General features: G+C 39.0%; 1 protein-coding gene across 1 annotated transcript in view; it reads left to right on the top strand.

The window, feature by feature from the left end:
• Positions 1-14,314, top strand: part of LOC126413203 (uncharacterized) — a 91,730-nt gene extending 77,416 nt beyond the window's left edge. The window contains exons 3-4 of the mRNA XM_050083099.1: positions 5,603-5,755; positions 14,170-14,314. Of these exons, the coding sequence (XP_049939056.1) occupies positions 5,603-5,755; positions 14,170-14,176 (160 nt within the window). The 3' untranslated portion in view covers positions 14,177-14,314. The remainder of the gene's footprint in view (positions 1-5,602; positions 5,756-14,169) is intronic.
• Positions 14,315-15,213: the final 899 nt, after the last annotated feature.

Here is a 15,213-nt window from a genome sequence, read left to right as displayed (position 1 = left end):
TGTAAGGGATTTCCAGGGGCAGATGTGGACTCTGACCACAATCTATTGGTTATGAACTGTAGATTAAAACTGAAGAAACTGCAAAAAGATGGGAATTTAAGGAGATGGGACCTGGATAAAGTGAAAGAACCAGAGGTTGTACAGAGTTTCAGGGAGAGCATAAGGGAACGATTAACAGGAATGGGGGAAGGAAACACATTAGAGGAAGAATGGGTAGCTTTGAGGAATGGAATAGTGAAGGCAGCAGAGGATCAAGTAGGTAAAAAGACGAGGGCTAGTAGAAATCCTTGGGTAACAGAAGAGATACTGAATGTAATTGATGAAAGGAGAAAATACAAAAATGCAGTAAGTGAAGCAAGCAAAAAGGAATACAAACGTCTCAAAAATGAAATCGACAGGAAGTGCAAAATGGCTAAGCAGGGATGGCTAGAGGACAAATGTAAGGATGTATAGGCTTATCTCACGAAGGGTAAGGTAGATACTGCCTACAGGAAAATTAAAGAGACCTTTGGAGAAAAGAGAACCACTTTCATGAATACCAAGAGCTCAGATGGAAACCCAGTACTAAGCAAAGAAGGGAAAGCAGAAAGGTGGAAGGAGTATATAGAGGGTCTATACAGGGGCGAAGTTCTTGAGGACAATATTATGGAGATGGAAGAGGATGTAGATGAAGATCATATGGGAGATACGATACAGCGTGAAGAGTTTGACAGAGCACTGAAAGACCTATGTCAAAACAAGGCCCCGGGAGTGGACAACATTCCATTAGAGCTACTGACAGCCTTGGGAGAGCCAGCAAGATGTATGAGACAGGCGAAATACCCTCAGACTTCAAGAAGAATATAATAATTGCAATCCCAAAGAAAGCACGTGATGACAGATGTGAAAATTACCGAACTATCAGTTTAATAAGTCGCACTTGCAAAAGACTAACGCGACTGACCCTACGACTTATCTTAGAAGTAAGATTAAGGAAAGGCAAACCTACTATTTTAGCATTTGTAGACTTAGAGAAAGCTTTTGACAATGTTGACTGGAATACTGTCTTTCAAATTCTGAAGGTAGCAGGGGTAAAATACAGGGCGCGAAAGGCTACTTACAATTTGTATAGAAAGCAGATGGCAGTTATAAGAGTCTAGGGACATGAAAGGGAAGCAGTGGTTGGGAAGGGAGTGAGACAGGATTGTAGCCTCTCCCCGATGCTATTCAATCTGTATATTGAGGAAGCAGTAAAGGAAACAAAAGAAAAGTTTGGAGTAGGTATTAACATCCATGGAGAAGAAATAAAAACTTTGAGGTTCGCAGACGACATTGTAATTCTGTCAGAGACAGCAAAGGACTTGGAAGGGCAGTTGAACGGAATGGACAGTGTCTTGAAAGGAGGGTATAAGATGAACATCAACAAAAGCAAAACAAGGATAATGGAATGTAGTAGAATTAAGTCGGGTGATGCTGAGGGAATTAGATTAAGAAATGAGACACTTAAAGTAGTAAAGGAGTTTTGCTATTTGGGGAGCAAAATAACTGATGATGGTCGAAGTAGAGAGGATATAAAATGGCAAGGCAAGGAAAGCGTTTCTGAAGAAGAGAAATTTGTTAACATCAAGTATAGATTTTAGTCTCAGGAAGTCGTTTCTGAAAGTATTTGTATGGAGTGTAGCCACGTATGGAAGTGAAACATGGACGATAAATAGTTTAGACAAGAAGAGAATAGAAGCTTTCGAAATGTGGTGCTACAGAAGAATGCTGAAGATTAGAAGGGTAGATAATATAACTAATGAGGAGGTATCGAATAGAATTGGGGAGAAGAGTAATTTGTGGCACATTTAGACCAGAAGAAGGTATCGGTCTGTAGGACCTGTTCTGAGGCATCAAGGGATCACCAATTTAGTACTGGAGGGCAGCATGTAGTGTAAAAATCGTAGAGGGAGACCAAGAGATGAATACACTAAACAGATTCAGAAGGATGTAGGCTGCAGTAGGTACTGGGAGATGAAGAAGCTTGCACAGGATAGACTAGCATGGAGAGCTGCATCAAACCAGTCTCAGGACTGAAGACCACAACAACACAATAACAATTTCTTTCTGTTAGTCATGTCATGAGTGTTATTGTTTTCTATTCCTGTGTGTGCTATAGAGTCTGTGGGGTTTTTTGGTGTTTGCTTTCTCTGCTTGTTTTCATTTTTCTTTAGTTGTGTTTTGATCTTTGGTTGAATATTTCTACTAAATGGATGTTGTAACCATTGTTTGTGGCGCTAGACTGTGTAATATGTGCTGTAGGGCTGCTAATTTTTGATTTCACGTATTTTGGATGAACCATATACAATTTTATCTGTGTCTGTTAGCTTTCTGAATATTTCAAATGTTTGCTTATTGCATCTGTCTTTATTAATACACCCAAGAAATGTATTTGCTTTTGTGTTTCTTTTTCTATGGTGAATTGAATATTTCTATTCATGTTGTTTATGTTTGTGTGTAGTTTATCTATTTTCTCTATTGGTTCATCTACCATATCTATTCTGCCATCCACATATCTGTAACAGTAAACAATTTTGTATCCTTTCTTTGTGATGAATGTATTGAATATACGTTTTCTATGTGACTGATGAATATGTTTGTCAGTGTTTCTGAAACTGGGAAACTCATCGTTTTGCAAGTAAAATTTCTTTTAAAATTGGAAGTAATTTTGGGATATGATTGCTTTGAGGCTTTTGGTTATTTCATTAATATTGTATGTAGGTAATTTGTTGTACATCATAAGTTTTCTTCAAGTAGTTTTATCTTATCTACAGTGAGTATCAATGTGTACATATTCTGGATGTCCAAAGAGATGAGCAGTGCTGTTTGAGGAATGTGCAAGCGAGTCTTTTATTTGTATTATGAGTTCATTTGTGTTTTTCACAGTTCTGCTGTTCTTCATTTCATAATGTTGCATTATGATTTTGTTCATGTGCTTTATCACATGGTATGATGGTACATTCATGAAATTAATAACAGGTCTCAAAAGAATAAGGGTTTTGTGAACCTTGGGTGGACTCCTGAGTGTTGGTGCTTTTGGGTTCTTCTGTATGATGCGTTGTTTTTGATTATCTGTGAGTGTGTGTTTGATATCTTTGAGGTTGTTTTTATTTATGAAACTTTCTGGCAGATTAAAACTGTGTGCCAGACAGAGTCGAACTCGGGCCCTTTGCCTTTTTACTTATTTTTACAAAAGGGCTCAGATTTCAGTTTGGTGGTGTTGTTCTTTAGTTTTTCTATATATTGTTCTTTATTTATCTGTGCTGTGCTGTTTCCTTAATCAGGTCTTGTGACCATAGTGATGTTAGATTGCAGATTTAGTTTCTTAGTAATGTTGTTTTCTGTTTGAAGTTTCCTGTTTTGCTCTTCCTTTGAAATGATGATTACATTGTTTATTTCTTTCTTCTCTAGATATCGTGTTTGCCCGATATTTACAGTTTATTTTTTTGTTTCTCTTCCTCTGTCAGGATACTTTCTGTTCATACAATCAGGTTTTCTGTGTAATGGTTATGTATTTCTGTACTGGTGTTGCGTTTGAGACCTTTCTCTAATAGCAGTGATTATTTCTCTGTTAATTCCTTATGTGGGATGTTTATTAGTTTTGTGGTGGTAGGTGCATTGCACTTTGTTATGTTTTTCTTTCTGCTTATTTTTGTTAGTGTTCTGAGTATTCTGATTATTCATTTGTGTTTGTCCTGTGTATATTGCAGTGTTCTTGCTGTGATGTGTTCAATATTTTACTTTATGTTGATCATCACAGTTGGGTTGTTACTAAATGCAGATACCTCGAGGTGTACATAATATCACATTCCACCAATTTTTTAGTATAAAGTGATTTGATATAATTTTTTTAACCAAGTCTCTTCTGCAAATGATTTCGTTCTGTGTGCTACCAAAGACTGTTACTGACCTTTACATTAATGTAAGTTAATTACATTATTTATTGTGAAAGTCTGATTGAATATAATGTGTTGAATGGTATTGTAGAGTCTGAGATAGATATTCCTCAACCTGTTATATAACTAGACGAGAAATGCCTGATACGGCCATGTTATCGTCGTTTTTTTCTTTTTCTCGTTTTCTGTAGTTCCTTAGATGCTACAAAATACATTGAAGTGTCTTCTGCCTATGCAACTAAATGAAATAGTTCGCTTTTTGCCAAACGTGTTTCTCTTCTTTGATTTTTGTAGCATCTTCAATGGCCTGTAATACATGTTTATTTCTATACATATAAGAAATTTATTATGTAGTAGTTACAATATATTACTATGCTACATTTTGTCATGTTTTTCTTCTGTTTTTTCAGATTAGAAACAAGTTTGGTAGCATAAATGTCCTGATGTTAAGTTATTGTTTGGTGTTACTTATTATTTACAGTACTCTTAGTCCACATGTGTGGTCCTGGAGATGTGTTCATTCGGTGATCATGCTCCAGCTGGCCGATTTCCGGCGTTTTTCAACCAACATTTATTATACCATATGACCTGCACTTTTCATTTTGTGATCCATATGTGTGTGTTTACAAAGTGAAATGTTGCCACTGTTGCTCTGTGTGTAACTTCCATCGTTTCTTAGTGTTGTGTGTGTGTGTGTGTGTGTGTGTGTGTGGCTTGATATTTTTCATTTGTTTTGCGTGTGTGTGCGTGTGCATGTGTGTGTGTGTGTGTGTGTGTGTGTGTGTGTGTGTGTGTGTGTGTGTGTTTGTGTGTGTGTGTGTGTGTGTGTATTTTATGTTCTATTCCTTGTGAGAGTGTTTTTTTAATTTTTTTGAGTGGATATTTGTGTGTGTGTGTGTGTGTATTATTTTCTAATCAGTTAGCTCTTACTCTTGAGAGGCTTTTCATAAAGTGTACCACATGCGATGATAGTGGAATTTGCACCAGAGAGCCCAAATGTTACTGCCGTAAATTTTATTCACCATCATCATCATCAGTTATACTGCCTACATGCATGGTAAGTTCCTGACGCCACTGCTATTTCCATCTGATCCTGTTCGAGTGCAGCTGCTTCCTAGTTTCCTATCTTCCTCCCTTCATATCATCCAGCATTTTTATTCTTCTCCTTGCTAATTTTATCTGTCCTTCCACTGTAACATCGATACGTGACACAAGAACTCCTTTTTCTCGTAGTATATATCCTACACAGTCTGTCTTCCTTTTCTTAATCGGGTCCAGGAGAACTCTTTCTTCCCGTACCGTTTCCAGTACGTCACAGTTCTTCACTTTCTCCATCCATTTTACTTTCTCCATCCTCATCCAAATCCAAAACTCGAATGCTCCAATTTTTGTACCTTTCTCTCTTCTTCATATTCCAGCTTTCACAGCCGAACAGAAAGATACTACACATGGAGCATTTAACCAACCTTTTTCTTAACTCCAACCGCAATTTTCTGCCAAGCTTGCACTGTCAGCGTAATTCTTGATCTTATATTTTGCTGTTCGTCCAATTATCAATTACAACGCTCCCCAAATATCTGTACAGTGCTACGTATCTGCCCAATTATCCATATATTCTTTTCAAGTTCATATCCTCTTTGTCATGTAATCTCATCAGCTTCGATTTCTTTGCTGTTGTTCTTTCACAGCTGTGGCGGCGCTCATTGGCTGCTCCAGTGCAAAAGAATGCGGCACCGTCTGCCCTTCAGTTTACCAGCCTGTGAGAGCAAGGTGTGGCTCCGTCACCCGGCAGTTTGGAAACCGCTGCAAGATGAACGTCTACAACTGCCAGCACAACGCCGGTATTATCACTGTCATTACTAATGTTATAATTATTATTATTACCATCAATATCGTCTTCACTTTTATCTACATATTTGTCTGGAATAGTCGCTTCCTTGCTAATACGGAAGACAGTCTCCACTGTATGGTATTGGCTTTAGCAACCACTCTCAATTTTAGACACTTATTCGCATCTGTTTACTCGTTTTCCTCTACGTGTGCCTTGGAATTCCGACACCCTGGTATTTGAACGTGGGAACACTGAACACAGAGTTTACGCGACTCGCAGGCAAGTTGGATAACGACATTCCTTCTCTTTGATAGCGCTGATTCACCGACAGGGACAAGAGCCAGGCCAAAGTCATGCGCGGATGCCAGAAAGCGAGTGTGACAAGAGGAAAAAAGTATCCTTTTATCAACGGCAAGTAAATAGCTCACCGGTCCCAAAAAGTATTTATACTAGGCGAGTCTACTTGACAAGTGCTCTGTTTGACGTAGGGATAACTTCCTTTAGTGAGACATATACTAACGTCTCATCACTGAATCAGCTAGTGGACTGAGTTGTTGTTACCGTGCTGTGCTGCAAATACTTATTACAGGACACATCATAGCACAAACAGTAACTATTCGTAGGGATGATGTAACGCACTTAATAATTAAGACAAACATGAAGTAATGCACTGTAGCACAACGAACCTACCCCGTATCAACCATGTCAAAAATATATACGTGTTATGAAGTGCAAATGAAGAGTTACAGAACACATCTGTACGCCGTATGCACCGTAACTGTTCATTTGCACTTCATAATATTTGTATACTTTTGACATGGCTTTTGTATTTTCGGAAATACCATCTGTTACAATGATATGAAGACAGGTCCTGGCCAAAAACTAGTCATCGAGTAAGTAAAAAGGAGAAATTTGCAACTTTTGATGGTTTTTCTTCGTATTGATTAATAGAAGTTGCTGACCTGCAATTATTTCAGCAAGCTGGAAGTTTATTAACACTAAGAAAGTTTAGAGAACTACAGACCGCTTCTGCTGTCACCGACGAAACGAGAGAAATTACTGTTCGTACGGTGGCATAGGGACAGTCCCATTTCCCTCCCTCCTTTTGCGAGTGGAACAGAAATGGGAATGACTAGATAAATAGTAGTGTATAGCGTGTAAGGTGTCGTCCTCTTCCCTCCCCCGCCCCCCCCCCCCACCCACCACCCCCGTATGGTGGCTTGCAGGGAATGAATATGGATGTGAGTCAAGGGAATTCAAAGGAAATACCCCACACAGCTTAACATGCGATTCCTATGGAGCAGGTAAACCGCCACCTCCGTCCTGTGGCGTATGAGTCAAACAGCTGGAATTTGTCTTTCATTATTCCATGTTCGTTTCTCAATGTCCCCGTGCTGGTGGAATCGTTTTTGTTCGGACAATATTGTCATATTCATGCATCAGCTATTGCTATATAATTTGTGACAATTAATAATGACGGGCGAGTCCAAAACATCAATGCCTATCAGCTGAGGCATAGTTTTGCTTCACAGAATGGCAAGTCTCGAAGCTCTTGTTCTTAGACCCAGTCACCTAAATGTAAGTTGTAGTTTCACACTTTTTTTTTGGTAGATAGTACTGAAATCAGAACACATGTGGCTTTTATATGTCGGCTCTTCAGTGACACTCGACGGGTTGTATGTCCTTACGCGGTATAGCCACTACTTTCTCCCATCTTCCGCGCAACATGCAAATCCCGCGGCGGAAGAGCTGGGCGTCTTTTCAGGATATCCATGAATCGATCTAGTTCCGCGCTCGTTCATATTACCGAAAGTGCTGGTCAGCCAGGCCATGTGCCACTGATCGAAAAACGTGGTAGGGAGATGGAACAATGCCTGAAGAATACGGCGGGTGGGTGAACTTTCATTTCAGCGCCTCCAAATATGTTTTGACAGGTTTTGCGACATGGTATCGAGCATTGCCATGCTGCAAAATCACCTTTTCATGTCCATCGCTGTATTGTGGCCCGTTTGTCTATCAGTTCTCGGCTCAAACGCATTAACTGCTTTCGATAACGATCTCCTGTGATTGTTTCCAGCGGTTTCAGTGGCTGCTAAACCTCCACTGTTCTACCACCATGCCGGTCATCGACGTCGAAATCACCTTCCTTGAAGCGTTGAAACCATTTACTGTCCGTTATTTCACTGGCAGGTGCCTCACCATAGGTCTTATCCAGAATTTTATGAGACTCAGCCGCAGATTTCTTCATTTCAAAGCAGAAAGTTAAAATTTCCCGCAACTGACGGGAACTGGCTTGTAATTTGATGTATTCAGTCGAGAATAGCCTTCTGATGCATTAACAAATCCACTAATATTTTGATGGACTATTCTTTTCACAAATGTCTGAGCTTATTGTGTGACACTTACGACCTACCACCTGCACCACCACTTGCCGCTACTGCCATCTATTTCAAAACGGCAGAAGCAAAGTTGTTGACCTAATATAATGCATTAATAACAGTTTTTCCAGTTTTCCATTGTTTACTAATTTACTGGGCAGTATACGTTTCGGTAGTAGAATATCATAGGCAGATACCTTTTTACTGCCTTTGATTGACATTTGCTTGCACTATTTTGCGTAGGTTGATGATGTCGGTAATATTAACTTACAGGTAGCTTTTGAAATACATGCGAATGGGATAGTGCCTAGCTCTATTTTGACAACATGGTTGTAAGTTGGCGAAGCTAGTGAAAGGTAATGGTAACAGTATGATCTGCAGCATAGCCCGAGATCTAAGTCTGTCATTGGCATCATTCTCCCCAGATACAACTGACGCCACTATGACGACATTTATCAAATAAAAAATAAAATGTAGAGAATGTGATGGTCCTAAACCACTTTCCAAATACAAGTGTTCATAGACTCCTAAGCTGCAGTGTAAAAATTGATAGGTACAAAGTTAGAAAGAAACAGACTCCGTTGGTAAGTCAGAAATCTAGATCCTGAGACTTTACACAGCGTGAACTAGTTGCCCCTACCGATATTGTTCTATGCAGCCATCACTACGTCTGAATCAGTAACAGTATACACACAGGCAACAGCGTGGAAGTAACCCAATGAAAATTTTATACACACAGGGTGATTCAACTACCTTCACCGATGTCGTTTTAGGCAACCCCACATGACAGAAAAATGTTGTTGGCCAGTTCACTTTGAAGATGTGAAGCACATTGTCAAAATGTCGCAGAATAACTGATAAGGTATACAAAGACATATTAGACCTATCGTATACATTTTATGAAACTACTGTAGCACAGTTATATATAGCATAAATTTGTTACTTCTGCACTTTTCATTTTGATATATCCCATTAATTTCATTGCTTCTGATAAAAGAAGGACTAGAGACATTTGGGTAAGTATGGCAAAAGTAAGGTAATCTTGGTCGAATAATACCATGTTACACATGACCAACCCTCACTTGTCTTTTTAACAGTATAATTCCGTCTGCAAATAGTCTCCCAAAGCTCTGAGAGGAAACTTATATCGATTACGTGGCTATCGCCTATCTGGAACCATTCCTAATTCAGATGTAGTGCAGGTTGCACAAAACGACACCGGTAGGAGCAACTATATCACTCTGTTTGAGAATGGTGGGAGAGCTAGATTATATTAAAAGCGTCTTGAAGACTGAATGTTATGTAGACAATAACATAATGGACAATTGCTTAACAAAGTGGCCAGTGCAACAAATGTGAAGCCAAACTAAAGAAAATATTTTTTATCCTTAGGAATTGTATGCAAATTTGTTGCAGTAGAGTTCAAAGTTGCCTATTCCATATAATATACATTTGCAAACGCTGTGCATTCTTTGTAACTGAGGAAGCAAAACTGGTCACTTACTAATAAGAAAAGAAGCTCTTGAATGACAGTTTCAGGAGACCGTTTTCTACGATATGTTGCGATTAATTTCTGTATTTTTTTTTTCTAAATTCCTTAAACTTCTATTACTAACAGTTAAAATTTCATTGCTGTGCTGTAACGTAAAGATAAGTTTTAACGCAATAAAAATACAGTTTATTGTCCCATTCTGTCACAGTAAAATAGATAACTTTATATTTTTAAATTTGGATACGATATTTTCAATTTAAGTGTATTTCATAAGTAAGAAATATAAGGGAAAACCGTATAGAAAGCAAATAATTCACAACATAAAACTTTAAAGATGAAATTAATTTTCTATAACCTGTACCATTCAGCTTAAAAGACTAGTTTTAGGATGCACTGAAAAAATAATTATATTGTACTTTAATCAACTTCAAGCTACTGAGTGTTTTTGTGTCTCTTGTAATGTATGATATTTTTCCATTACAGGTAAGTGTATTGTATTTCAAGTGATAATGCACAAATAATATCGACCTTACATTAGTAAGTTCATGGGAAAAGAATTGTTGAAGTACTTGGTGGTGTATTGTTCAAGTACTTGATGTGGTGTGATCTGGCATGCAGTTTTTGATGGAAAATATCAGGCTATAAAATCAGCATCTTTTAATGAGCGTACTAAAAGAGAGAAAATCAATTGTGGCCAAATTTTGTTCTAATGATCAGTGTCATCAGCTGAAGTTCTTATTCATGATGTTCATGCACTCGTCGTGTACACTAAGTGTATGCTCTATTCCCCTATACAATAGTTAAAAAGAGCATGCCATTGCAAAAATAATTGTTGTTACTTATTTTCAGAGAAAACTGCAATGGTAATTCCAGGGTACCCTCTAACTAGTGAAGTCAGTGGCCATATGGGTGACGAAAAGAAAGATATATATTTATAGATTCCATTGTTATTGTTAAATTTGCAACAAAAACTCAATTAAACACTTCATAGGTCAAGTATTAACAGTAGACATTGACGACCAAGAAGTGACTTCCTTTAGAAAGAACAGTGCAGACAAATTTTCATTTAAGTTGATAATACTGCATGGATACCAATGTCTCAAATTGTTAAAATTGCCGGCGAAGGTTTTCGTTCCTGGCACAGACATCAATGATATTTCATCTTTTCGTCAAAATTTAACATTTGTGCACCTGTCAGGTTGGAAACAAATATCTTCAGAATAAAACAGTTTAAAATGAAACTTTTACTCTAGTCCCACTCTGCCTCAAACAATGATCATTCTATAATTTTAATATTAAAATAACGGTTGGGACTAACAAAACTAATAATGCAGGCTGGACTACTGACTCTACTTATCGAACTCAAAAATTTCAGATTTCGGAATTCGCACCACAGGATAGTGACTGTTCCCACCACAAGTACAATGGCCAATAAATCAACTAGTATTTCTTTGCCCACATAAGAAAATGGGACTTTATCTTTCTAGTTGTCACGAGTTCTATCTCGTACATGAATATTTTAACAATGAGTAGTGACTGTTCCCAACGCAAGTGTTGTGTCGGTAGCTGGGCCGACACCGTGAAGTTGAGATTGCTGAAAATGAACTCTAGACTAACGCTGTAGCCGATAGTGCACGCACGGCATAAAGCAGACGGGCGTGAAGTCTGGAACATGAGAACTTATAAATGAATAAGAAGAAAAGTATGTAGATGCTTATTACTTATCTTTTAATTATTCTTTGGAATACATCTCTCTTGAATACTCGTAAGCTATAGGCACTGATACAACTGGCGCCTTGCTAGGTTCTCGTACAACTGGGCGGTAGCTAGGTTCTCGTACAACTGGGCGGTAGCTAGGTTCTCGTACAACTGGGCTGTAGCTAGGTTCTCGTCCAACTGGGGCGAGTCCACTCTCGTATCACGAGACCTGCCTTGGTGGTGGCGCTAGGTCTGCGGTCACAGTGGCGACACGCGGGTCCGACATGTACTACATGGACCGCGGCCGATTTAAGCTACCACCTAGCAAGTGTGGTGTCTGGCGGTGACACCACAGCAAGTACAACAGATAATAAGTCAACAAGTACATTTTTCCTGCCTTCTGATAGTGGGAAAATGGGAGCTGTACTTGTCACGGATACTCTTTCCTGTATGAATATGCAGAGTCCAGTCACATTAACGTGACCACCACCTATGTTCGACGTGAACATGGAACAACAACTCATTGACGGCAGCAGTGGAGGGCATATGAAGCGTGTCGGGGGTCGCGGAATACCGTTCAGTCCTTGTCGTAATGTGGGAGCGGAGCCATATCTGATGTCGAAAAGGGCAAGATCATTGGCCTTCTGGCTTAGGGTTGTGGCATTTTCGAAACGGCTAAGTTTGTTTACTGTTCGTTTGCGGCCTGGTTGAAGTACACCGTGCATGACAAAATGACGCTACCCAAAACCGGCGCTGAGGCGACTACGGTGTGCCACGGACTGTCGATGACAGGAGTGAATGACTGCTGTGGAAATGTATATGTGTGAATAGACGAGCAACTGTTGAGCAACTGATTAGCCAGAAGAACCAACTAGCTACCAACGGTGTCTCCTCAACGATTATTCAGTGAATATTGCTGCGTAATGGCCTTGGCAGCTGGTGTCTGTTTCATGAACCCATGCTGACTGCTGTTCATTGATGGCGAAGGCTGGAATTTGGACGCCAGTAACGCAACTGGACGTCCACTGAGTGGCGAGAAGGGCCTTTTCAGACGAATTGCGTTTTATGCTCCATCCGACGAATGGCTGTTGGAGTGTAACGGTGTGGAACGTCTGAAAGCAAACTCCATTAAACAGTTATGGTCTGGGTAATTTTTTGGTGAGGTTCCCTGCGCGATCTCGTGATTCTGGAAGGCACAATGGACCAACGTAAGTGTGTATTTATACCTGGGGACCATGCCAATCCCTGCATGTAGTTAGTTTTTTCTCCGCACCGTTGCATCTACCAGCAGGACACTGCAACGTCTCATCCAGTTCAAAGTGTCCGTGGGTGAATTGAAGAGCATCAGGAGTTTACCGTACTCCCCTGGCCACATGACACCCCAGATCTAAACCCAATCGAGAATCTGTGGGTAGAGGGTAGTGATACGAAGATGGTTGCAGTATATTTCTGGACTCCCCGTTTAATGCTACACCTTGAAAATTTTTAAGCACGCTTTCGCGGCTGAGGTGGTGTCTATCTTCAAGCGTCTGTCAGTTCAATTGTTTCAGCATCTGCACGGCGCTCTCCCACGGGTCAAAAAAACTTGTCACCCTTTGTACCGCCTTTCCTTGTGTATTTTTAATAACCCGTGTTAATCGTATTCGGTATAGGTCTCACATACTTCAGCAAGTATAACGAATTTACTTTGTAGACTATATACATTCGCGCATTAACCTACCAACAAATATGAGCGTATCACCTGTTTTACCTATGACTGAGCTTATGTGATAATTCCATTTCATATCAGTATAACCTGTTACGCCCAGTTATTTGCATGAGTTGGCTGATTCCAGTTGTGGTGAATGAATACTCTAGTCATAGGATATTGATTCTGTTCGTTTTGTGAACTGCCCAACTTCACGTCACAGCAGCATTTAGTAGTTTCGTGATGGAACTCTTTGAAAATATATTTAATTAAAATACCGAGGTCGTAAATTTCGCATTTCATCTTGAATTTACTGTTGTTATTAACCGAAAATACAATTAGGGACTACCATTATTATCACGCGAATACCATCCCATCACTCTGTGAAGGGTTCTACAAGATATAGAACAATATTCTTCTTGCACATTTCTGTAGAATGAATACGTATTTCACCTTAGGCAAATTGCCACACCAATGCTACTATAGCAGAATACTGAACGAACCTCCACTAAGTAGGCCAGTAATGCTGTTTGCAGATTAACGCAATGAGAAGAACTGGCAAGTACAAAGCACGAAAAAGTGAAGTTTGTGGTTAACTTACCGACGTGCTGGTGCCACTCGATTCCTAGAAATTTTTCACCCTGAGTTTCATTCTGTATATGCCGACTGACATTTACTTCTCGTAACTGTAAGTCATTTCTACATTTCTAGAATTGTATTATACTTGCTGCTTTTGAACCAATATGACACCTCTAAGAAGGAATAGTCCAAATAAAGAAGGTGGGTAGTATGATAGCAACCACGTTTGAGACACCTGTCGCTATATTTTCTGCAACGTTGGTAATGGTGTAAGGAAATTTCATACAGGCTCTTAAAAAAAGTCCTACTCTGAACCCGTTGGAAATGATATCCAGAATATGAAGCAAAACGTTAATGATGACGCTGGTGATAATGATGATGAGGGTGTACGGTGAATTTTTTCAGCAGAAGCTGTTCTTACTTAGTCCTTAACGAATCAGTTGGGCGAGATGTATACGTAACACCAAACTTGATATAAGTAGTTTATAACTGCATTTTATAAAAAAATTTCTGTAACCACATACAAACTATCTTGTTTATTAGATGTATGTGGAGAAAGTGTTTAATGTCACCATCGTGTTTTGTTGCAGGTTGTAGGGCTGTTTGATATGATACCAAGAGCACTTTGATGATTAATGAAGGAGCTGAAGAAATGACATGCAGATACTGCCAGAGACTTTGTAGACTAGATATAAATTAACTGTAAACACTGAATAAAGAAATGTTGTCCTAAAATTGTATTATATTATTAACATAGTTTATTTTCGTTTCGAATATCACATCCAACCCTTGATTTATGTTCTTTGCGTCAGTGTCCTTGGACTGTTAACGGCTGGCGCGTCCAAATCACAATCGATCTTTCCGAAATATTCTCGTTTCACATCATTGATACTGAAATTTGTACGAGTACTATGATTGTAATTTCCATAGTACTCTAATCCTCCTTAAAATTTTGGTATAGAAATCGAATCACGCGAAATTCGTTTATTGTTGAAAGCAGCACTGTTGTTGCATGAGACACTGTCAATGAAGAGTAATATTTTTAAAGACAACAATTTGCTTGCATTGTTACCTAAGTACATAACGCACGTAAAGTTACGTTTAAGTTACTGCTGACATAATACGTCGTCTGCTTCACAATATGTTTAAATTAATTTATCATTTTCACTCTTACATATGAACGCCTCAGTACCACAGAAGGACTATCTTTTTAGCCTAGGTTCCAGTCCTTTCTAAATATGTTTGGCAGTTCCTTCACATTTTGGCAAAATTTTCCAGAAAACGTTACTACAGTGTGTACAGAAGTGTTTTTGATTTTGAGTATTTTGTCCAGAAGCTGTTCCCAAAGCTTTTGATTCTGGTTTCTTAAATATGGACACTGGCCCTAGTTTATATAGACATTTTCTGTAACGTAGACTCTGAAAATGAGGAACGTACAAATTAGCAACAGTTGTTTTCTGTATTCAGTAATGTATATTTCACAAGAAATCGTGCTTTGTGGTTAAAAAATGCGGCTTACATATTCTCCTGTCAGATGAAAACATTCTTTTCCCGAAAGTACTACTCCGTAGTTTAAACGTGCTTGAAATAAAATAGAACAGATCATAAGAAAGAGATCAAAGTTTTGTTATCCT

Source organism: Schistocerca serialis, chromosome 7, assembly GCF_023864345.2.
Source record: "Schistocerca serialis cubense isolate TAMUIC-IGC-003099 chromosome 7, iqSchSeri2.2, whole genome shotgun sequence".
Taxonomy (NCBI): Eukaryota; Metazoa; Arthropoda; class Insecta; order Orthoptera; family Acrididae; genus Schistocerca; species Schistocerca serialis.
The sequence above is the reverse complement of the archived record's forward strand: the minus strand, read 5'-3'. Positions and strand labels throughout refer to the sequence as shown.